We start from the raw sequence: 25,584 nt of genomic DNA, 5'->3' as shown, positions 1-25,584 counted from the left end.
CAATCAACAGACATAGAGCGTTAGAACAGATTAGAATACAAGACCCTTCTATATGCTGACTATAGGAGCCTAATTTCAGACCTAAAGACACATGGAGATTGAAAGTGAGGGAATGGAGAGATATTTTATCACGCAAATGGATGTCAAAAGAAAGCTAGAGGGGTGGCTGGGGGGCTCAGTTAGTTAAGTGTCCAATTCTTGGTTTCAGCTCAGGTCAAGAACTCGGGGTCGTGAGATTAAGCCCCATGACGGGCTCCCCACTGGCTGTGGAGCCCGCCAGAGATTCTTCCCTCTCCTTCTGCTCCTCCTCCCACTCCAGCATGCACTCTCTCTAAAATGAATAAATACATAGAATCTTTAAAAAAGAAAAAAAAAAGCTGGAGTAGCAATATTTATATTTAGCAAATTAGACTCTGAAACAAAGACTGTAGCAAGAGACAAAGAAGGAAACTGTATAACCATAGAGGGGACGATCCAACAAGATACAACAATTGTAAATATTTATACACCCAACTTGGGAGCACCCAAGTACATAAAACAGTTAATAACAAGCATAAAGGAACTCAACAATAAAAATACAATAATAGTAGGGAACTTTAACACCCCATTTTATTCAATGGACAGACCCCCTGAACCAAAAATCAACAAGGAAACATTGACTTTGAATGACACAGTGGAACAGATGAACTTAACAGACATATTCGGAACTTTGCAGCCTAAAACAGCAGAATACACATTCTTTTCAAGTGCACATGAATTATTCTCCAAAATAGATCACATTTAAGTCTACAAAACAAGCCTCAATGAATTCAAGAGATGGAAATCATGCCATGCACCTTTCCTGACTGTGATACTATGAAACTAGAAGTCAACCCCCCCCCAAAAAAAAAATCTGGAAAGAGCACAAATACATAGAGGTTAAATAACATGTTATTAAACAATGAACAGGTCAACCAGGAAATAAAGGAGAAATAAAAAAGCATATGAAAACACATGCAAATGAAAACACAATGGTTCGAAACCTTGGGTGCCAGCTAAAGCGGTTCCAAGAGGAGGAGTTCATAGCAATACAGACCTAACTCCAGAAGTGAACCAGTGGCAGAAGCACTGAAAGAAAGGGATGGATTCCAATCATATCTAAGAAGCGAGGCCTTCAGGACTTGGTAGATAAACTGGTGTGAGGGGGGTAAGGGGGACAGAGGAAGAGCTTAGGATGACCACTGGACTTCTAACTCAGGTCACTTGAGGGGTGGTCGTGCCATTGGCCTAATACAGATGTAAAGCCATCACACAGCATTTCCAATCGTCGTCCTGTTCCTGGGTCACCAGGGCCTGTGACCCTGGGCTCGACAGCCAAGCCATTCTTTGTATTCACCACAGGGGAACACCCCGCTGGTGGCAGGAAGTCTGACCTGAGTACCATTTCGTTGCAGCTTCCCTTCCATCATGAACGACCAAGCCCATAATATAAATATTGCTTCAGTCTGTCGTCTAGGGCTTTGTGGTTTCTCCACCCACCCCGACTGCCCTATGAAGTAACGGAGAAGCAGATTTTGTCTGGGTTTCCCTAAAGAGAAGTTTAGATTTGTAGAAGGGGACAAAAGTACACAGGAGGGATCATCCCACCAAAATCTACCTTGACAACAAATATTTGGACACAGCACAGTTCCAGACACTAAACTTAGCACATATGCCCTCAAGGGACTACTTTATCCCTCTGCCTTCCTGTGACAATCATTCCGTTAACTGGGTGGTGAGAAAAAGATGCTTTGGCAGCCAAGGTTGACTGGTCAACCGTGAAGTCAATGGTCACGGTGGTCGGCTCGCCATTACCACCAAGTCCAAGCCATCTGAATGTCCCTCCAAGGCTGGGACTGGCTGTCCTCCCCAGGCTGCAGGATGAGGAGCCCAGGGCTAACACCCAAGAGGAAAGTGTGAAGCATCTTTTTCCTAGAAGAGAGACCAGCCTGATGGGTGAATGCTGGATCTGAAATGCAGGGGCTATAAGCAGAATTAGTAAAGGGGGCGGGTGAGTAGCAGGGTAGAAAGGAAGCATCCTGGAAAGATTCCCTGAGGGGCTAGAAAAGAGAAGCAGAACCTGTCAATGAGTATGGAGAGAGCTGTTGAAAGCAACTCCCTTGGACTCAAGCCGCTTATACAGCTATGACCCTGCATTTTATGGAATGGAAGTCGTGGGCGATATGGGGGTTAGGATAGAAAGGCGTGCACTATAGGACAGTAGAATATTTGCATTCATTTATTTGAAAAGCTTTTCTAAAGCAATAGGTAGCAACATGAGATTGTCACGTTATTGGAATATGCAGATTAGAGGCTAGTGCTGTTTAGCCCATGGATAACTTCTAATAAAGGTTATGCCCAATTAGAAGAATGTATATAATTTCTTTTTTTTTAAAGATTTTATTTATTTATCTGAAAGACAGATCACAAGTAGGCAGAGAGGTAGGCAGAGAGAGAGGGGTGGGGAAGCAAGCTCCCTGCTGAACAGAGAGCCCGATGCAGGGCTCGATCCCAGGACCCTAAGATCATGACTTGAGCCGAAGGCAGAGGCTTTAAGCCACTGAGCCACCCAGGCGCCCTATAATTTTTTTTTAAATGATACTGTCAAAGATGGCAATTTCAAGTTAAGTATATATACTCTGTAAGAGTTCTATCCCATGGGTTTGAAGTTGGTAACTTTTCTTGAACATTAACTCACCCTACTATGAGTTTCAATAAGTGGATCAAGCCAAGAGGTTCACCTTCATGATGTTTTTAAATGATAAGGGAAATAAAAACATTTGTGCCCAAAACAGCGCCACAGATCCTTTCCTTCTGCAGCTACTTGAACTGTTGTTTGGAAGAAAGTTAGCTTCCTTGGACTATTGAGAACTGACCTGAGTTAGCGGACAGACGTGAAGACAAGAGCTCGTTCTACATGGCCAAGCAGTTCTGTATGGCTTTCATACTCCAAATGGAAATAGATTGTACCCTGAATATATTGTACCTTGAATATTGAACATATATAGATATATATATGATATATATGATATATGTTTTCATATATATATATGAAACATATATAAACATATATATATATGAAACATATATATATGAAAAATGGGTGCTATTCTGTGTTTCTGCACTTACCAACCTGTCTTTGCTTTTATGTTTATGACAAATAGCATCGAAGGAAGTAGCAAGTCACTGCAAAAAGCCCTCTCAATAGACAGAAAGAGACAGAGAGAGAGAGAGAAAATGAGATTGATTGATCTTTTACAAAACAGTAAACATACAGCCTTGCTCACGTACAGCAAAACCCATCTGGGTCACTGAGAAATTTTAAGGTTTCAAAGTTGTTCTCTCTAAATATATTAGTGTTTCAAATAGAACCCTGGTTCCCTTTTTGCTAATGTGTTTACAATTTCTTTAACCAGAAAAGAGGAAGTATTACAATACGACTGAGTTTCCTTAAATAATGACATGGCAAAAATGTGTGACTCTGATAGGAAACGTAAACAATTATGGGGCATCTGGCTGGCTCAGTGGGTTAAGCATCTGCCTTCGGCTTAGGTCATGATCCTGGGGTCCTGCATCGGGCTCCCTGCTCAGCGGAAGTCTGCTTCTCCCTCTGACTCTCCTCCTCAGGTGCTCTCACTCTCTCTCTCTCAAATAAATAAACCGAATCTTTTTAAAAAGGAAACGTAAACAATTATGAATTCTTCAGGAAATTTCTCGAACTTTCGTTCTGATGGAAGAAAGAGCAAGACTTTTCAAAACTGAGCTTGTCAATGCAGCTCGCTTTGTTTCAAAGGGCACCTTTGTGAACTATATAATCTGATAAATGTACAGGGATTGACTTGAGGTGAAACTATTTCATGAGGACAACAACCTACTAGAAACATCTAACCCTCGCTGTGAAAGTGAATATAGAGCTAATGGGTCAGAAACACGGGAGGGCCCCTACTTCATCTTGGGTGTCGTTCCTGAGGACACAACAGTGCCCTCGGGAGCTTATATTCCAGACAGGTAATAGAAAAGAGCTGAGTTTGGGGAAGTTAACAGTGCTATGTAAACACAGCGGCTTTCATGTTAGCTCAAAGGACTAAGCAAGTTTTGAAAAAACACATTTTATACAAAAGGAAATGGATCTGGATTAAAATGAAACCATTTCTGTTCTTTGTAGGCATTTGGCAAGCTCAAGGAGGAGATGAGCAGTGCTGAACAGATTGACGATTTTGGAGTTTGGAGCATGTCAAACGCTGTATAAAGGGATTCTGCTTCTAATTAAATAAAATTAGGTGCTAGCGTTTTGTCCCACCATCCCTGCCAGTTTTGGCATTCTCAGTTATCATCCTTCTAACTCTTTAATAAGCAAGAAACCTATATCACAACAGAGATGGTGAGGCTCACGGGGTCATCTGATCCAGATTCCATGCTCTGACAGATGATCTCATCAAGAATCTTGCAGAGGGATTTGCCTGGAACTTACAGCTCTGGATGCACTTGGCTTCCATGGGCAGAAGCCCAGTTCTGAAGTCCCCGCGGTTAGATAAGGCTGTTGGAATCTTGTGTTGTCTTGATCTGTGTTCCTTGTCTTCCATTACGTGCATTTTTCTGACTGTCCCATGATTGCCAAACCGGTAGGGCCACTTTGGTGTGACGGCAATGGCCAGTCTGGAGACTGGTCTTATGCCACTGGTGGCAACGGGTGGGTGGGGGGTTCCTGTCTGGCAAGGCTGAGCCTGAGATCATCTGGGAGCCTTTCCCCTGGAATAGCTGCCATTGTGTGTATCCACCTTTGGCTTTAAGCTGCTGGGCGACGTGGTGGGGAGTGTGCACCGGTCCTGGGGAATTTTATGCTCCTTCTCGACAGTTCTTTGTGCAGTTGTCTCTCAGGGAAATTCTGGACAAGTTCCTTCTGTAACTTCAGGGTTAGCCTGATTGGCAAGGTTGGGGGCGGGTTCTGTCCAGCTGAGCACAAATTGAAGATACTTGTTCATTCGTGGGCTTGCATCCCTGTTTCCAGGAACAGTTGTTCTAAGGGTAGAAAGTGGAAGACTTCGGAATTTCAGATAATGCTGACTGGCTATCCTCTCGGGACTCCTGAGGGTCTTAGCAAAGTCCCACGTGCTACACTTACCCTGAGTTTCAGGTTTCTTTGTTTTTTTTGTTTTTTTATTACCGAGAGTATTCTGCAGGTTTCCTTAAAATAAACGATCAGCTGCTAGATCCCCATTTACAACTTTGATGACTTTCCAAAATTCATAAACGAATAGAACAATAGTTAGCAATGTCACATTAACTGGTTTAAATCTACTGGAATCTGCCAGTGTTCTCTTATGCTCCCCTCCAAAGGAGGTCTGATGTTGGAGTAAATGATAAGGAAACACTTATTAGAGTAGACCAAAGCCAGTACTGAACCAGGATTCTAGGGGTGCTGTAGAACCTGGCTATTGGGAATGGGAAGAATTGTAGTGGAGACATGCCCCTTCTAGTATGGCCCAGGCCTAGCCAGATCCTTTTGTTAGGTTTTCTTCAGCATGGCTGAAAAAGGCAATACTTTCCCAAGAGAAGTTATTTAATGTGGTATGGGGGAGGGGGGAAGGTGAATCACAGAGAATTAAAAAACCATAACATCATTTATTCAGAAATATTCCTTGAGCATTGAGTATACACCAGAGACACAAACAGTAAACAAAACTTAGAAAACTCCAGTCCCTGCTACCAGCCCCTAAAACTCCTAGTTTTTAATACCCTTGCTGATTCAAAGGACAAAAACTGCAAAATATAAGGAGACACATGAAAAAAAATTTTTTTTTTTTACAATCACTTGTGCAAAGTAAAGGGACATGAGAAAACACTTGATAAACTTGACCAATGGTGGAAATTGTCCTTGGGAAGTTAGACAGTAAACAGGTAAAGTGAATGTGTGTCATCTGGTGCCAGGAAGACACAGCAGGTGAGGGGAGAAAGAGGGAGAGAGGAAGGGGCGTACCTGGTGGGGGACATCAGGGAAAGCCTCTCTGAGAAGGCCTGTGGATCTCATTCTATCCCTCTCTAGTCCCAAAAGTTTGGTTCGACCTTGCAAGCACCTCCTCGTTTTCTAGCCCCACCTCATGGACCTGCCTCATGGAAGCTGGTTTTGCAGACAATATGGCGGCCTCCAACTGAGGACTGGCACTTCTCCACCACTGGCCCAGGACTCGCCTCTCCATTCTGCTCTCTGGTCGAGGAGCCTGGATTCGTTTTCTAGGTCTGCTGTAACAAATGACCGCAAACTCACTGTCATGGAGGCCAGAAGTCCAAAATCATGGTGTCAGCAAGGCCACACTTCCCCCAAAGCCTCTCTAGGGAGATCCTCCCCATCTCTTCTGGCTTCCGGTGTCCTCAGGCATTCCTTGCTTGGGGCTGCATCAGTCCAATCTCTGCCTCCACAGGGACACCTTCCCTCTGTGTCATGTCTCTTGTCTTCTTAAAGGACACCAGTCATGTTCATTAAGGGACCATCCTACTCCAGTATGACGACGGACCTAATCACATCTGCAATCACCCTATTTCCAAATGAGGTCACATTCTGAGATACTAGGGTTGGGACTTCACCATAGCTTTAAATTTTTTGTTGTTGTTGCTATTTAAGTACAGTTGACACACAATGTTTATTGGTTTTTGTACAACAGAGTGATTCAACAGTTCCATACATTACTCTAGCTCACATAATCAGTGTAGTCACCACCTGCCACCACCCAATGTTATTGCAGTCTTACTGACTGTTTTCCCCATGCTGTACTTCATCTCCCTGACTGATTTATTTTATAACTGGAAGTTTGTACCTTTTAATCCCCTTCACCCATGTTGCCCATCCCCCCAACCTGTCCACTGATGGCCACCAGTCTGTTCTCTGTATTTATGAGTCTGTTTCCCTTTTCATTTGTCTGCTCTTTGTTTTGTTTTTTAGTTTCCACATATAAGTAAAATTGTATGGTATTTGTCTTTCTCTGAGCAACTAGTTTGGTTAGCATAATACCCTCCAGGTCCAACCACATTGTTGCAAATAGCAAGATTTCATTCTTTTTTATGGATGAGTAGTATTCTAGTGTGTGTGTGTGTATACCACATCTTTATCCATTCATGTATCAACGGACACTTGAGTTGCTTCCAAATCTTGGCTATTATAAATAAAGCTGCAATGAAGAGAAGGGAGCATATATCTTTTCAAATTAATGTATTCATTTTTTCTGGGTAAATAGTAGTGAAATTGTTGGGTCATATGGTATTTCTATTTTTAATTTTTTGAGGACCCTCCATATTGTTTTTCACATGGGGTTACACCAATGTCCATTTCCACCTACACTTTTTATCCAAATCCTCACCAATACTTGTCATTTTGCGTCTTTTTGATACTAGCCATTCTGACAGGTGTGAGGTGATCTCTCATTGATTAGCATTTCCCTGATGATGAGCATCTTTTCATGTGTCTGTTGGCCATCTGGATGTCTTCTTCAGAAAAATGTCTATATATGTATACTTTTTTAATTGAATTATTTGTTTTTGTGTGTGGTGAGTTGGATCAGTTCTTTATATGTATTGAATATTAACCCCTTATCACAGAAATAATTTGCAAATATCTCCTCCCTCGCTCATCAATAGGTTGTCTTTTCATTTTGTTGATGGTTTCCTTTGCCGTGAGAAAACATTTTACTTTGGGATAACCCTCACAGTTTGTTTTTGCTTTGTTTTCTTTGCCTGAGGGCATATATCCCAAGTATGTTGCTAAGACTGATGTCCAAGAGATTATGTTTGTTTTGGTTTAGGAGCCTCATGTTTTCAGGTCTCCCAACTAGGTCTTCAGTTATTTTGAGTTTGTTGTGTGTGGTGTAAGAAAGCAATCCATTTTCATTCTTCGTCATGGTGGCAGCCCATGTTTCCCAACACCATTTATTTGAAGAGACTCTCTTTTCCCTGAAGTATATTTCTGCCTCATTTGTCATAGATTAATTGACCATATACTCATGGGTTTATGTCTGGGTTCTCTATCTTGTTCCATTGATCTGTGTCAACGTATGTTTTAGGGAGGACACAATTCAACCCAAAATAGACCAAGAGTCCACACAATTATTCCCCAAACAAGTGACTGGGCCAAGAGTGACTGACATCATGACTGAATGCGCACATACACTGAGAATTTCTTAGTGCCTCCATGGGAGGCCGACTTTATGACAACACTTTAATTGTGTGGAAAGCACAATCTTCTTGCAATATGAGTAACACCCTTCTGTCACAGGAGAATGATTAAGGTCAAACTCTCAGTTTATTACTAAATATACGTAGATTGGTAATAAACAAGGGAATGTAGAATTTGAAGAAACTAGAGGCATCTGCTTAATTTTCTTAAATGTATAGAGATCATAGGAATAGCTAATATTTCCTGAGTGCTTGTTAGATTCCAAGTAGAGCCGATTCTTGAACAACGCGGGGGTTGGGAACGCAGACCTTTCACATAGTCGAGAATCCACATGTAACTTTTGACTCCCAAAACTTACCTACAAGTAGACTACTATTTCAAAGCCTTACCAATGACACTAACAGTTGATTAACACATATTTTATATAGGTATTTTATCCTGTATTCTTACAATAAAGCTAGAGAAAAGCAAATGTTAAGAAAATCATTAGAAAGGAGAGTGTGGGTGGCTCAATCAGTTAAGCGTCAGAGTCTGGATTTCGGCTCAGGTCACCATGTCAGGGTCATGGGATCGAGCCCCGCCTCCGGTTCCACGCTGAGTATGGAGCATGCTTGGGAGTCTCTCCCTCTCCTCCCGCCCCTTCCCCTCCACGTGCTCTCTCTCTCTCTCTGGAAAAAAAAAGAGAGAGAGAGACACACACACACACACACACACACACACACACACACACACAAGTGTTACTACGGACTGATGGTTGTGTTATACAATAGAACAGTTATTAGTCTTTTCCATTACTTTGCAACATGGAAAAGCTATCAGCAGTCACAGCGACCACCACTCCACATCAAGAAGGTGGGGGAGGTGAAGGATCAGTCACTCTGGGAACATGTAAGAATAAGGACATTCAGCTCAGTCAGAAAGCACAGCCCACAGTTCACGTGCGAGAGCTCTGTAGGAGACACTAGTCCCTTGCTTTCAACAGGGTTGTATTGAGTCACAGTTCAGGTTCACGTGCATCTCACAGCATTAAGTTAGAGAAAAATACCACGCTATGGTATTCCTATTTTCATTCTTACTAGCAGGGTCCTTCCTTTTTATTCCTCACTTTAATTTTTTTTTTTTTTTTTGAGTTTTGGAGTCACTGTCACCCCTGGAAAACTTTTGCCTATGGTTGTTTCCATGAATATTGGGCTACCATTCCTGAAAGAATCCTCACAGCTGGTCAAAACGAGGGAAGACAACTGGCATTTATTGGACCCGACTATGTGTTCGGCACCATTGTGATGGTTTTCCATAGGCTGTATACTTTAAGTCCCAGTGACGACTCAAGCAGGGGCACTATTCCCGCCCCAGTGTCCACATGAGGAGTCCATGCTGGCGCTGCTGAGTTGTGGCCTGAATGACAGGTGTAAGCCCTCAGCCTCCTGTTTCTCTTCGCTCTGTGAGCCTGTTGCTGAGCTCTAATGTTAGGAAACTCCTCTCCTGGTGCAGTGTGGTGCTGAACTGCAACAATAACAACAAAATAACAGAAGAGACAATTATGTATTGTAGTCCTGGCATGTATCATGTGTCCTCATTAATCTTACCCCTATAATAGCAGCTCTGCTTAGGTGGTATTATTTCCCAATTTTATTGCTAAGGAGACAGGGCTGGAAAGTACATCAACACACTGCTTTCTTCACTGAGAAAGTTCCTCTTTAGACAAAGTCTCTGCACTTAGTGATTGATTTCTCATTCTGGTGGCGGCATCGAGTTCCTTGAAGACCTGTCTATGCTGTTTGAAGACCGCGCTTGGAGGCCCGCTGGCTTCGAAAGGTCAGGTAAATCCCTCGGGGTCTCACAGGGAATGAGTGGTAGAGACAGGATTCCAACCCAGGTCAGACCATGCTCTCGCCCAGCACCGAGCTCCCTTTCCCTGGATTCGTGGATCGGGGTGACGGTCGCAGCAAACAACCCTGTAAAACATGCTTTGTCTCCCCCATCCCCTGCCGTGATTTAACAGTGAGTATATTACGGCAGAAAGAACAAGGCTTTTCATAAATGATCTGTTAGAATTACAGAAGCATGTGTGGGGCGCCTGGGTGGTGTGGTCGGTTAAGCTTCTGACTCTTGGTTTTGGCTCAGGTCATGATCTCAGGGTCCTGGGATCGAGCCTCACATCGGCTCTCTGCTCAGCAGGGAGCCTGCTTCCTCCCTCTCTCTCTCTGCCTCTCTGCCTACTTGTGATCTCTCTCTCTCTGTTAATAAAGAAAATCGTTTTAAAAAAAAAAAACAAAAACAAAAACAGAAATTCACACATATCTTGGATGGACTTGACCATCAGTGGGAGTGAATCAAGAGACCGGACGAATCCGTGTGGGTGGGGAAGAGTAGAACGATCCCTACCTCCCTCACAGGCACCTGGAAGCAAACTCGGGGAGCCAGCCTGGTTGTCATTTCGTCAGCAGAACCCCCATCCATTGTACTGGCCCTGTCTGGACTGACCTTGCGCTCACATTGGCAGCAGTGAACCTTTCTCCCAGGACAGGAAGTCAGGGGCCCAGAGCTGGCCGTGTTTATCCAGCACAGACTGTCCTCTGTTGTAAGGCCATTGTGAGTCATCAGGCTTCTCCGGCCTGGATGAAATTTCTCTCAAAACAATTCCCCCCTTCAAACTCTGACTTCATATTCATCAAGCGATCTTTTATTATTCCATTTCCTGGGTACCTCACCATCGGAAAAGGGGGTGCTCTGGAGAGGACTTACAGGGATCCTAGGTGAAGCAAGGGCATATCCACTACTCTAAGCTAATAAATTAGAATTGGGGTTTATATATAAACTTCTAATGAATGTGGTTCATACAAGTCTGTCTCCTTGAGACAGATGAGCTCTGGGAGTCCTGGCATGACCCAGTTTCTGGACCTCCGAGGCTAAGTCTGGAGCCAAAGTCATGGTGCCCTCACCCTGAGGGGGTCTGAGGGGCTGTCAAGCCAGATACATCGCTCCTGAAGCTCTTCCTCCCAGCTTCAACGACAAACACAATGGTTGGCCATATAAATGCCTGGAAACAAGGGAAGGTCAGCAAAGTTTTCAGAAGTCTAAAAAGTGACTCAGATGGCACACAAACCCAGAGATTATAGGAGCCACGTAATTCAGAAAAGTGACAAAAGGAAAGACCAAGCTTTGGAAGAGAATGAAAGTAAAAGCACGTTGTAGGGAAACAGACAGAAAACGCCACGGTGTCCACATGAGGCTCTGTCATGCAGTGATTCGTGGGCCCAGAAAACATCGGGAAGCACTCAGGTGGTCAGTGCAGGGGTGGTAGGGGAAGGGGGTCAGGAGAGTCACGGGGCTTGAAAGTAGGGACCTGAGGATGACGCCTGGACTGGCAGGTGGGGGGAAGGGTTTGCCATTTCCACTGCTCACTCTTTTTTTTTTTTTTTAGAGATTTTTATTTATTTATTTGACAGAGAGAGATCACAAGTAGGCAGAGAGGCAGGCAGAGAGAGAGGGGGGGAAGCAGGCTCCCTGCTGAGCAGAGAGCCGAAGGCAGCGGCTTAACCCACTGAGCCACCCAGGCGCCCCATCCACTGCTCACTCTTAAAGAGGAAAGAAAATGAGCTAAAACAAGCCACTGGAAACATCTGTATTTATGGAACTATGGCGCGGCTTTACGATTCTCTCATCTTCTGGTGTCTAAAGCTTCTCAGAACACTAAGAATTCAAAATGCGAGTGGTTAGGAAGACCTCCCTGCTTGAAATAAGTCTTCATTCTGAAACCGTGGGGTGTTCCCGCACAAGCCGCATCCAAAGAGCTCCTGTGTGTGGACTGTGAGCTGCCCTAAGAGAGCCCAGCAGAGGCTGGGGGTGTGGAGGGAAGGGGTGTGAAGGCTCACCTGTGGTTGGGAGCCACAGTTTGGATCTCTTCTTCTCCAGGAGGCTGACAATATGCAGGTTTGACAGCAAAAATAGCAAAGGAAAGAAACGATTCTAGTTAAGTACCATTAGCAAAGCCACTGGGTTCTTAAGGACCCGCCTGCAACTGTCATTGAATGATCTATGGAGATTTCTTGTACATAATAAACGGTTTCCAAATCAGTTGGTGTCATACCCAGCTCTGCCAAGGTTGGTTTTCATGCATCACTTTGTCCTTTCACGGTTCTGCCCCATGACTCTCCCCGAGCCTTGCAGTATCAGTGGGACTGTATTTGACTCTTTGAAATCTTCGTGATCTTTATTTTTAACTTTTTTTAGAGAGAGACAAAGAAACTCACGCAGATTCCCTGCAGAGTGTGGAGCCCCATGCAGGGCTTGATCTCACGACTCTGAGATTATGACCTGAGCTGAAATCCGGAGTCAGTCACTCAACCAACCAAGCCACCTAGGCGTCCCCTTTATGATCTTTAGTCTTTATTTTTATTTTTATTTTGGCGGGGGGGGGGAGAAATTTTCACAATCTTTACACTGAGACCCCTATCTTCTTTAATCTTTGAACACTAACTCAAAAAGACAGGAATTCTTCTATGATGGCTCTGCTGTGTCCCTCCTCCCTCTTCTTTTTTGAAGTTAAAGTTTCCACTGTAGTCCCTGTTGAGGAGCAAGCTCCCCAGCCTTATTGACTAAGTATCTGTCAAGTGTCTGTTTTCCAAAACTGCCCCATTGATGAGGCAACATATGATTGTCCAATTGGGATTAGAGATCGCCGAAGTGCTGTGTCAATAGTGCAGAGAGTGTAAAAACCTCCTAAGCACACAAAACCATAAACGCTGTGGGAACAATGTGCAGCAAGGGGGTGTTTAGTTATTCATACTTTAATCAGAACACTGGATTATATTTAATACCTGGAATTTGCCAAGTGTGTTAAACTTTCATGTCCACAATCTGTGGCCAACATAATGAAGGGTAGCTTTCTAACTTCAAAATTAGACCCTTTAAGGGGTGACTCAGTGGCTCAGTCGGTGAGGCATCCAACTCTTGATCTCAGCCCAGATCTTCATCTCAAGGTCATGAGTTCAAGTCCTGCACTGGGCTCCATACTGGGCATAGAACCAGTATGGAGTATTAAAAAAAATAGTAAAATAAAATGAGGCCCTTTAAATAAGAGAATGTAGAATCATACAAACAAAAGAAATCTGGGATTATAGAGCCATCATTCAAAAACATAAAAGTGGCAGGCCTTCCTTAAAAGTGTCTTTTGTCCAACTGGTAAGAAATGAGTCTGTGACCCAACCCATTCTTTTGAATACATGGCTTGACCAAAACCGAAAGGTGAAGGTAGAATATTCCTATGACTGACTAGGACACTGACTGTTCATTATAATTGCCAATAAGATATTCAAGAAAGAGTTGTAGTGCTCTTCGATTTCAAAGGAAGGTTTAGGGGTGCCTGGGTGGCTCAGTCAGTTGAGCATCCGACTACTGATTTCGGCTTAGGTCATGATCTCAGAGTCTTGGGATCGAGCCTCCCACTGGACTCTGAGCTCAGCAGAGTCTGCTTGGGATTCTTTCTGTTCCTCTACCCCATCCCCTGCTTGCACGCACACATGTGCTCACTCTCTCTCTCAAATAAATAAATGTTTTTTAAAAAAAGAAAAGAGGGGTGCCTGGTTGGCTCGATGGGTTAAGCCGCTGCCTTCGGCTCAGGTCATGATCTCAGGGTCCTGGGATTGAGGCCCGCATCAGGCTCTCTGCTCAGCAGGGAGCCTGCTTCCCCCTCTCTCTCTGCCTGCCTCTCTGCCTGCTTGTGATCTCTGTCTGTCAAATAAATAAATAAAATCTTTAAAAAATAAATAAATAAATAAATAAATAAATAAAAGAGGTTTTATAAGAAATATATTAAACAAAAGTTAATTTTCGTTTCATTATGTTGTCCTCAGTGAGTTCCTAAAGGACACAGATACTGGTTTTATCAAACTCTGTAGCCCCAGTGCCTGGAGTAATGGCCAGCCTACTGAAAACATTCAATAAATATTTGAAGGATGGACAAAGTAATGAATGAATGACAGGGAACTGAAACAAAACTATACAGAAAACTATAAACAAAACTATACAGAAAAATACGACCTGAGAGTTCTGATTTAGAATCTCAACGATGTCATTTTGATTTTATTAAAGTTCTATATTGTTTTCTTTACTAAACAGGAATTCTGTGTCCCACTAATAAATAATTCACTTCTAAACCCTATAGGTCTTCTACACTTAAACTTATTTTCAGGAGAGGAATGTTCTAGGAATATGCTGAATTTTATCCTGGACATCCCATTGCTGGCTTTCCCCCTAGGCATTCTAGTGAACACCTTGTTTTGATTTTCAGAGACACTTCACCATGAAAAATGGATACTGTGTCACCTACGCCCTTCTCTAATCAAATCCAACAAATCTACCTGAAGTTTATTAAAAAACCATATAGAGGACACAAGAAGGAGTAAAGATCAGAAAAAGGCAAAAGGGATGGGGCGCCTGGGTGGCTCTGTCCTCAAGTGTCTGCCTTTGGCTCAGGTCATGATTCCAGTATCCTGGGATTTGCCCAGTGTTGGGCTCCCTGCTCCGCCTCTTCCTCTGCCCCTCCCCCAGTTCATGTACATGCATGTTCTCTCTCTCTCTCTCTCCCCAATAAATAAATCTTTAAACACACACACACACGCACGCACAGATTTTAAGAAGTAACATTGGGAGAGGACGTGGACAACAAGGAAAGGCAGAAATGGAAATAATTTTAAAGAAGAGATTCATTGTGCTACGGTGTTCACGATAAATACCATAAACGTTCAGAGGGAAAGAAAGAAACTACATGGCTTTTTGGGTATCATTCATGTAAAACATTCTTTCAAGTGCATAAAGACTACAGAAATAGGGACATCTGGTGGGCTCGGGTGACTCTTGAACCGTAGATTTGATTTAATGTTTATATATATTTTTAAAAGAGAATAGATAAAATCCACCCCAAAGTATCCATGGAAAATCATTTGACAATGACAAATGTCATTGACAATGACATTTCCCCATCTGTAAAATGAGCCTAAATATCTCCAGGCTCCCTTTTAGTCAAGTACTGCATATTTTGCTTTGAATGGGAAAATCATACATATACACTAGTTCACTAAACAATTATCTTAGCACTAATTTTTATGTTGGCATCATGCCATCTCTGGAAGCATAGCGGGGAAGAAGAAAAATAAGACCCTTCCCTCATCAAGCTAATTGTCAATTGGGAAAGTCAAGGGTGGGGCACTGCTTCTAGCCAATAATCTCTATAAGAATAATGAAAATGTAGCTGTTGAGACAAAAGATTGCCTCTCTTAGAGACAGACAAGCTCCCTTTGTTGTTTTGTTGTTAAAGTAGGAAGGTTCCCTGCCCCCACCAATTTCTTTGAAAAACAAACAAGATCTAAATCACAGCACTTCAATGAGATGCTAAGATATGTGAAATCACATAGTTGTCTGTTTGCTCCCAGGAGGCTGGCTGGCACGGTCCTGAAGTAGTGCCTCTTAAATAAAACATTCCAAATCGAAGCACGAGGGTCCCCACTAGACATGATCACGCTGTAGGCTTTTTACCAGAACCAAAACTGTAACAACAACAACAACAACAACAACAAAACCCCCGAGAACCTACTGGCCATATAGGTAAAAAGGGAATGATGTTCTGAGCTGGGCACACACTTGGCTTTAATCTCTGCAGGAGCCCACCAAGGGAAGTGTGTAAGTCACATTCTCCCTTCTTCCCAGAGTAGAGAACAGGTTCAGAAAGGGAAGTAATTCAGTTAAAGTCAGGTTGCCAGAAAGTAGGGAAAAGAATTAAAATTAAAGTTCTTCTGACTCCAAATGACCATGTTCTTTTCATGATACACGCTTTCTCCGGTAAGGGAAAGCTTTGAGGCCAGGTTTACCAAGGCGCATTCTGGGGAACACCAATGAGGCCAGATAATCCAAGAGCATAAATGGAGTCCACCGTCAAGTATCTTTGGGAACTACCAAGCATATTAAAGGCTGTGAGGTATTACATAAAAGAAACATTTGATTTTATTTAATCAGTTTTTCTCAAACTCATTTAACTGCCAAACCTAGATTTTCCCCCCAATTAATAGTTATTAACATCTCTTGGAACTAACAAATAGTTTACCATATGCTTAAATGACTGAAAAAGAGGAAAAAGTGTTGAATGAGAGCTTTAAAGTGAAAATTCACTTTTTGAATGGAATTTAAATAAACTACTAGCAGTTCTGAGGGTAGCATTAAAAAAAAAGTGAGATGTAGTTTGTTCTCAAGGTGATGGGGGTGGTGGAGCGGATGGAGGGAGTCAGAGGCAAACAGGGAAACAGACATAGGACCATACATGTAGCATATTTCAGGGCAAGTTCTTAGTAAAGAATGAGGACTAAAGTTGAAGGGAAGATTTGGGAGAGAAAAGAGGCTTGAGCTAGACCTGAGGGATAGTGAGATTTAGAAAAGGGGAGAGTCTGGGAGACAGTGAAAGGCAGAAGTATGTTTGGAGGATAGTTGTTGCAGGATTGTAGAGTGCAATGGTCAAGGAAGAATTCTTGAGACATTTTGGGCACAAAAGCTGTTTTTATTATAGTGCGAGGACAGGACCTGTGGGCAAAAAGACCTGCATTGTGATTGTGAAGAGTGACTGATCACACACAGTTTCCCATCCGATGGAAGAGAAGGGGACATTAGGGCTCCAGGAAACTGAGTCTATAGGTTCCTGGAGGTCTATTATTAAGATTGTGTTTCCCTTGTAAATCATTAAGACCTTACAAACTATAGAGGAGTTTCAAGTCTTATAGGACAGTGATCTTTATCAGTTGGCCATTTGTTTTTCCTTTGTTCTTGGGCAGTTACTAGTGCCTGAGGAATACCATATATATCAGATATGTATATAGTATATCCCACCTTATATTATATATACCCCACCTTAAGTTGGGGAGGGGTCATGGGGTGTCAGCTAGGGTTTTGCCCTCCGTTTGCCTTTTGCTCCCTCATCACAGTTAAGAAAGGATCCTCAGAACTACAGGGGGAAATAAAATAGGACAGGTAGGGTTGGTCCAGATTATAGATAACCATACAGAAACCATTCTGCTGATAATGATGAAAGAAAAGATTAAAATCTGATTTGGAAAGCTGATTGATTAATCTGTATAAGTGTGGGGAGAGAGACTTGAATTTTACAACTGGCAGCCCCTTAGACAAAAGTTAACAGAACTCTAACGAACAAATCAGTCAATTCTCTAATCCAGTCCCTCTTGCTCTAAAGATAATGGAAGGCCAGAGAGGTCACTTGATTTTCCTAATGTCACACAGCTTCAGGAGCAGGATACCAGAGTTAAGAACTCAAGAAGTTCAATACGCAGGGATTGAGCACAAAATGGTGCCAAAGAAAGTTAAATGTACGATGGGGAGCAAGGGCACGACACAAATCAGCACCTTTGCCAGAGGGATTTCGGTTTGAAAAGGTCTATTTAAAATAATTAAGACAAACCACCAAAACCCCTTTGAACTCCAGGTTAGCCCAACACCTTTGCAAACAAATACGTTGTTATGTTTAGAGGTTGCTGTCAACAAAGAAACACAAATTACAGGAAAAAAGAAATTACATTTTTAAAAGGGAGCGTATCTTAAAAAACACATGGGAGAGGGTAACAGAAAAGGACAAGCTTTCCTGATAACAGAAGCGGCTGCCACAATCTTCCCTCCACTTCACGTTATAATCCTTTTATTTGGTATTTACTATCAGGGACATAGGGGACATCTCCGTGCTTGAAACGCGTTTGGTGCTGGGACTAGCTTCAAACATACCAACAACAAATTAAAGAAATTCCGCAGTGAAACCCTCAGCGACCAAAACGGTAACTAATTTGGGGTAAAAAGAGGAAAAAGATTAGGCTAGGTGGCGTGACACCTGTGGCCAGGAAAGCAAGCGCGGGTATTTAAAAATAAGTAAGAGTCAGAAAAGGGTTTCCGCAGACTGCCACCTTGGGCACGAAGAGTCCGAGCACAAGGAACGAAAACCACCCAGGGTAGACGAGCCCGCCAAGGCAGCAGAGGCCAGCCGGGCGCAGCCAGCTATATCCGCCAGGGATACACGCTAACGTGGCGGCCCCTCTCCCGCCACAGGGGAAGCCTAGCCCCGCCCGCGGATCCCGGAGGCCCCGGCCAGAGACTACCACTCCCGACTCCACGCGCGTACGCGTGCCAGGCCGCCGCAGCGGGGTGGCGCGCAAGGCATCGCGGGACTTGTAGTTTCCTCCCGCACTCCCCCTCCTCCCGCCCCAAGCAGCTCTCTGGAGGCGGGGAGATCCTGTTCTATGTAAATGATCCGCGGTGCCAGGCGGGCTTCCCCTCCCTCCCCTTACCTTCTCCTGCGAGAGTTTGAAAATTCCCGCGGAGCCGGCGCCTAGGCCGGAACACTCGCGAGAACTCAGGTCTCCGCGCCGCGATCTCCTTTCCGGCAGCTGCCCTCCCTCCGCGCCCTCCCTCCGCGCCCCGCCCCTCGGCGCCCCGCCCCACCCCGCCCCACCCCTCCCAGGCTTATAAGACTTGGTCTGTCCGCCCGCGGTAATGCTTAGAGCAGGCCCGGCGCCATCAGTCTTTAGGAGGCAGAGTCGTAGGGAGGACTTGGAACGGCGGCGCGGCCGGCCTCGGAGTCGCGGATCTGCGCGTCGGACGGCAGCCAGCGGAGGCGCCTCAGGGGCTGTGGGTCTGCGGCGGCCGGCGGGGTCGCGGGCGGGGGCTGGAGGTGCGGCGGCGTGCGCGCCCTGCCTGAGGCGGCCGTGTCTCCCGGGAGATGCTGTGACGGACCCGCGCGGGAGGAGCTCGCGCGCGGCCTTGCGCCCCCTGCACTCGGCGGCCGGGGCGGTCTGCCGCCCGCCCTGCGCAGGTAGGGAAAAGGCGGGAGGGGCCGGGCCGGCGCGCGAGGGCGGGTCCGCGCGGCCTGGGCCGCAGGGCCGCGGGCCTCCCTGCGTGGGGCCGGGGGCCGCGGCGCGCGGCGCGGGGGCGGGCGGCCGGGCTCGCTGGGCGGGCGGCGGGGGAACGCGGTTGGCGGCGGGGGCCGCGCGCCCGGGGGAGGGGGCCCCCCCAGGCAGCGGGTTACATAACCACCGGCCGGCGGCACATGGCGGCGGAGAGGCGTTGCGGGAACCACCCCTTGCGCCTTCCGCGGCGCTGGCCGGGCCCGCACGCCGCGCCGGGGGGCCGGGCCCGCGGCATGCCCTGGGCGCCGTGCTCCGGAGTGGTGGAGACCTTGGCCGGCCTGGCCCCGAGCGAGCTTACCGGGCGGTGGAGCCGGTATTTCATCGCCGTGTGCTCCACATGCTCCTGGGCCTGGCTCGGGTGAGTCCGGGCCGCGGGAGGGGTCGGGGCGGGAGTGGAGAGTGCGGCGATTTGGCCAGCACGTCTTGGGGTGGCTGTCGTCTTCCTGGACCCCCGAACTTGAGGATGATCACTTTTGTTACTAGTTGACTGCTGGGCTGTGGGGGAGGTTAGTTGATTCTCAGCGCCAACGAGGTCCGTGCTCGCTGTTATCTTTTTTCAAATACCGTTTGAAAAGTATTTGGAAGAACCTGGGCCCTTTAGGGTAAAATATAGGCCTCATGGAAACTTTAAACTTCCGTTTATTCTCAGAAGATCCTAAAGAATCGGTAGATTTTGAGAACCTTTCGTGAGCTTTGACCGACTGGGTGGGAGACCAGGAATGACAAGTGCAGTTTCAAGTTAATGCTGGAGGGATGCTCCTGGTGTGTTAAGTGCTATGGGAAGTGTGCATTCTCTCCGTTACTGTAATTTTTGATCCTGTTTTTCAGTAACCTAGCAAAGTGTCACCAGGTCGCAAAACAGCCAGAATTATTTTAAAATGATTTTTAAAAGATTCTTCTGTAGCAATTTGGGGATGGACACATCTTTATTTAAAAGGAAGCATAACATTGTTCCCTTTTCTCCTGCTGACCAGGAAAATTTACAGCACCTTCTAATTTTTCTTCAGAATGAAGTCTAACTCTCTTAGGTTAGGCCAGCAGTTACCACGATAAGTCTCTTCTGCTTTCCAGACTCAACTACTCACATATTTATGCTTTGCCTATTCCAGAATCCTCCCCATATCCGGGCCCATTTTTCTTGAAGATGTATGTAGGTGTTTCTTTGCTCATGGCCTTCAGCCTGGAGCTCCATCCCTGCTTTATTCAAGCTCTGAAATTTCAAATCCTCCTCACTTTAAATGCCATGTTTTCTAGTCACTCTTCCATTTCCCTTTATTCCACATCATTTATACCACTGTTGCAGCATTTATTTTTGTCTGATATTCTAAGGGTTGATTATATGTATCTCCTTCTGGAAGGTAAACTCTTTGAGGTCAGGAAGTGGGTCATCTTAGTGCCCTAGAGTTCCCTGCCCAGCACAATGTTTTAAAAGTACTTGGAGATTAATAAATGTTGGAAGTAAGTTTGAAAGAGCTGCTACTAAAGAAGTTTAACTTAGTAGTTTATTAGTAGAAGTTTAGAAGCTTTTGAGTCCACTGACAGCTTACACGTACATCATAATTCTTAGTCTTTTTAGAAGTCACAAAGTAAAAATGCATAGAGAATGTTCTGTGGAAATGTTTGTTCTGTGTTGTTACAATATAATTAGTGAACAACTAAATGAGAGTTTTTTTGCTGTAGTGGGATTCAGCTGCTTTTGAGGCTGTGTGTGTATCCCGCAGAACTGATTTGTGGTATTCTTTTTTTTTTTTTTTTTAAGATTTTATTTATTTAATTGACAGATCACAAGTAGGCAGAGAGGCAGGCAGAGAGAGAGGGAGAAGCAGGCTCCCTGCCGAGCAGAGAGCCCGATGTGGAGCTCCATCCCAGGACCCTGGGATCATGACCTGAGCAGAAGGCAGAGCCACCCAGGCACCCCTGATTTGTAGTATTCTGTGTTATAAAATCTTTCCTAGTATTTTTGTGAATTTTATTTTGCTTCTTAGTACTGAGACCATATATATTTAAAAATAAGTTGGACCCCAAACTCTGTGGCCATTAAGAGATTTTTCTTTTTAATAAGTTTACTTTTTTAGAGCTGTTTTAGGCTCACAGCGGAGTTGAGTGGTAGGTACAGAGACTGTAGTTCACACTCTCCCTGCTTCCACTCAGGCATAGCTTCCCCCCATTATCAACATTCCCCACTAGATTAGAGCATTTGTTACAATTATTGAACCTACATGGACACATCATTATCACCAAAGTTCACAGTTTACATTAGGGTTCAGTCTTGGTGGTGTATGTTCTGTGGGTTTGGACAGATGTATAATGAGAAGTATCTACCGTTATAGTGTTATCAGAGTACTTTCACAGCCCTAGAAATCCTCTGTACTCTCTCTAGTCATCCCTCACTTACTGCTAAACCTTGGCAACCAAGAAAGTCTTTTTACTTTCTCCACAGTTTTGCTTTTTCCCGAATTGTCCTGTCATTGGAATCATGCAGTATGTAACCTTTTCAAATTGACTTTTTTCACTTAGTAATAATTCTGATTCCTCTATGTCCTTTCATGGCTTGATAGTTCATTTCTTCTTTAAAGTTTTTGTCTGTTTATTTAAGTAATCTCTCTGCCCAGTGTCTGGAACCTGAGATCAAGAGTCACAGGCTCTCCTGTTTGAACTAGCCAGGGGGCCCTCGCTCACTTCTTTTCAGAACGGAGTGAATATTACGTTGCCTAGATATTCTACCATTTATTTAGCCATTCACCTACAAAAGGACGTACTAGTTTTCTACAGATCTTAGTAGTTACGAGGAAAAGCTGTGATAACATCTGTGTGCAGTTTTTTGTGTGGACATGTTTTCAGCTCCTTTGGGTAAATACCAAGGAGTGTGATTGCTGGATCCTATGGTAAGAATATGTTTAGTTCTGAAAGAAACTGCCAAACTATCTTCCAGAGTGGCCGTACCATTTTGGATTTCCACCAGCAGTGAAGGAGAGTTCCTGTTGCTCCACATCCTCACCAGCATTTGGTGGTGTCAGTGTTCCGGATTTGGGCCGTTCTAAAAGGTGTGCAGTGGTGTCTCATTGCTTTGAAATGCATTTCTCTGATGACATATGAAATGGAGCTTCTCATGTGCTTCCTTGCTATCTGTGTATCCTCTTAGAGAGTGTTTGCTAAAGTCTTTGGCCATTTTTTAATTGGGTTGTTTGTTTTCTTGTTGGCTTTTAAGAACATTGAGTTTTTAAAAGTCGATTTTATTGCTTAACCAGTCTATTTCTATTTCTATTCCCTGTGGTGAGTATCTTTGCTGTCCTAAAATACCATGTTTTGGATCTGTTAGTTGCAAGGCATTGTGACTCTGGAATTAACAGGAACAAGACATGATTTTTGCTTTTTAGGAATTCATACTATGGGGGGTGGGAGGACAGACAAACAAAAATAACAAGTTTCAAAAATAATAGTTATGATTGCTAACCTAAAAGTAGAAAAGAGTGAGCTCAGAGATGAGATTAGTGGGAAAGGATGGGTCTATGCAGACCACACTGGGAGTTTAGTCTTTGATGGATGGGGTTTTGGCACATAGAGATGAAAGGGGGGAATAGCGTAAAAGAATGAAAGTGCTGGGCAGTAGCAAACTTCTGGTGAATTTGGGAGACAGCCCTGTAGAGATAGTCTGGAGCTGCCATTCATTGCCTGTGGCTGAGGATATTGGTTTTTATATGCAGTAGGGAGTCATTGAAGGGTTTTGAGAAAAATGATATAATCCTTTTGTGGTATCAAGAAGATGAACATTTTTATTTCAGTGGCAGCCAGCATTTTTTTTTTTTTCCCAATGTCCTGCTCTGCCTGCCTAGACCTTCAGAAGGAATTGAAACTTTCAGAGGTTGCTGATGTTGACATGTCGTAAAGGCTGGGACTCTACTTAATTTTGTACAAAACTGAGCAGAGCGTATATTTGTGAACATACATGTCTATATGAGATGTTCTTTCTAATAGTATAATTTTTCAGTTCTCTTCATTGTGCTTAAAATGTTAAAATTCATACTGTAAATTGTGATTTGAAAGGTCTTGAAGCCAATTTTTGCCCTGTGGATTCAGAGGCTAACTTGTGAATTTGAAAAACTTTCTTTCATTCACTGAGCACTTTTTTAAAACTCTTGTGCCAGGCCCCATGATAAACTAAGAGTTAGAAAGATAGGTATTCACATTATCTAGAAGCTTGGGTGTGACATGAAGACGGAGTAGAGAAGTCCAACATTACATGTATTAGGGAGCAGTAGAACCAGGACTTAAAGCCATATTAATTCAAAGTTTGTGCCTTTTCTAATACTCTGGATGGAACCTGCAGTTATTGTTCAGCTTGCTGTTTCTCAGACACTAAGAGCTTTGAGAAATTCTTTTTCCTCTTGAAATAGCATCAGTTTGAGAATACAGCTCGAAATCCAGAGGTTCTAAAGGGGTAAATTCCTTTAGTTATGTAGAAGCTAAGTCTAACTTGCAGGACCAAGAAGTGAATTATAATTGTTATTGTAATCCTAAGAAACAACTGAATGGAGAAGGGAAATGGGGATTTGAAGAGAGAGGAGCACTTAGAAGGAAGCTGTGGTTTCAGCCTTTCATTTTTGTGTGTGGAGCATTTTACCAGATGATAAGCATTTAGTATTGGTTGAATGAATTAAGAAATAGACTCAGAATTGATAAACTCATTATCCATTGAATGTGACAGATTAAACAGATCACTAAGGAAGTTAACAGCTTCAAGGATTCAAAGTTCTAGAGCCTTTAAATTTAATCTCTAAGTTTCTAAGGATAGCACTAACTTAACATCATTATAATCTTAATCTTTTGCGGAAATACTGTGTACTTGGGTTTGCTATATGGTGTTGAAGTGGCTGCAGAGCATCTTGTTACTGGCCTGAGGTGGAAGGCATCAGCTAGAGCAGAAGCAACAGTGCTTTGGAGATGTGTGACTGACCTTGGATGTACCTGTACAGAAGTCCGTGTTATGGAACTGTGACTGGGCCTAGCAGAGAGAAAATCATGGATCAATTTAGGACAAGTACTTTTACAGAGAAGTTGGACCACAAGTGTGCCTGAGAACCAGGTAGTGGGCCTCTCCCCCTTGAAGACCAGCACAACCCACCCCCAACGCATACACTGACCATAGAGTGCTGCAGAACTTCAGCTCCAGTGGAAACCACATCAGGTCTCTTCTAACAAGCAGACCAGAGCACATCTAGTTAAAACTCGCCACACTCTGGCCAAGGGCCAAACACTGCCCACTGCAGGCACGGAGAAGCTCTGCAGAGGACTGACCTGAGGGAAAGAGCAGCCCAAACACAGCAGCAGCGCGGTGGCACGCAGCACGCAACAGGACACTGCCTGAAGTACCAGGCCCTGGATGATATATGGCCTCTTCATAATAAAGCCATTACAGTATTCTCAGGAACAGGAAACATAACAGGCCTTCCTAACATACTGAAGACAGAGACTTGGACAAAATGTCAAGATTGAGGAATTCATCCCAAAAGAAAGAACAAGAAAAGGTCATGGCCAGGAATCTCATTGAAACAGAGAAGTAATATGCCTGAGCCAGAATTTAAGACAACAATCAATCATAAGGATACTACCTGTGCTTGAGAAAAGCATAGAAGACACCAGGGAGTACCTTAACACAGAGATAAAACACTTAAAACCTAGTCAAGCCAAAATAAATATGCTATAACTGAGATTTGAAACTGACTGGGTGTAGTGAGCACAAGGATAGAAGCAGCAGAGGAACGAGTACGTGACGTAGAAGGTAAAATTGTGGAAAATAATGAGACTGAAAAGAAGATGGAAAGAAAACTCTTGGATCATGAATGTAGACTTTGGGAACTCAGCGACTCCATAAAATGTAATAATGCTCATTTCATAGGAGTCTCAGATGAAGAAGAATTTCATAGGAGTCTCAGAAGAAAAAAAAAAGAGAGGACAAAGGAAGCATTTGAGGAAATTATAGCCAAAAAGTTTCCTAATCTGGGGAAAGAAACAGACATCCAAATCAATGAGGCACAGAGAACTCCAAACAAAATCAATACAAGCAGGCCAACACCAAGACACACTGTAGTTAAACTTGCAAAATACAGAGACAAAGAAAACAGCCTCAAAGCAGCAAGAGAAAAGAAGTCCCTAACTTATAAGGGAAGTCACATCAGGTTAGCAGGAGATATCACCGCAGAAGCTTGGCAGGCCAGAAGAAGGTGGCTTGGTATGTTCAACCTGCTGAATGGGAAAAATAGCTAGTCTGGAATATTTTATCAAGCAAGGCTGCCATTCAGAGTAGAAGAGATGAAGAGTTTCCCAAACAAAAACTAAAGGAGTTCATAACCACTGGACCAGCCCTGCAAGAAATATTAAAGGGGTCTTTGAGTGGAAAAAGAAAGACCAAAAACAATAAAGACTAGAGCAGAAATTCTCTGGAAATGACGA

At 44.0% G+C, this 25,584-nt stretch overlaps 1 protein-coding gene across 6 annotated transcripts in view; it reads left to right on the top strand.

Annotated features, from left to right (window-relative positions):
* Positions 1–18,684: 18,684 nt before the first annotated feature.
* Positions 18,685–25,584, top strand: part of AHCTF1 (AT-hook containing transcription factor 1) — an 84,628-nt gene continuing 77,728 nt past the window's right edge. For 2 of the 6 annotated variants that reach the window (XM_032319361.1, XM_032319360.1), the window contains exons 1-2: positions 18,685–19,040; positions 22,067–22,178. In XM_032319361.1, coding sequence (XP_032175252.1) covers positions 18,722–19,040; positions 22,067–22,178 — 431 coding nt within the window. In that variant the 5' untranslated portion in view covers positions 18,685–18,721. Of the gene's footprint in view, positions 19,041–19,783; positions 19,897–22,066; positions 22,179–25,584 lie in introns of those variants that run through there. The other 4 variants (XM_032319364.1, XM_032319362.1, XM_032319365.1 and 1 more) reach the window with 4 other exon arrangements.

The sequence above is a fragment of the Mustela erminea genome, chromosome 17 (genome assembly GCF_009829155.1).
Source record: "Mustela erminea isolate mMusErm1 chromosome 17, mMusErm1.Pri, whole genome shotgun sequence".
In the NCBI taxonomy this organism is placed as follows: domain Eukaryota; kingdom Metazoa; phylum Chordata; class Mammalia; order Carnivora; family Mustelidae; genus Mustela; species Mustela erminea.
Note: the sequence above shows the minus strand (reverse complement) of the source record. Positions and strands in the feature narration are given on the sequence as shown.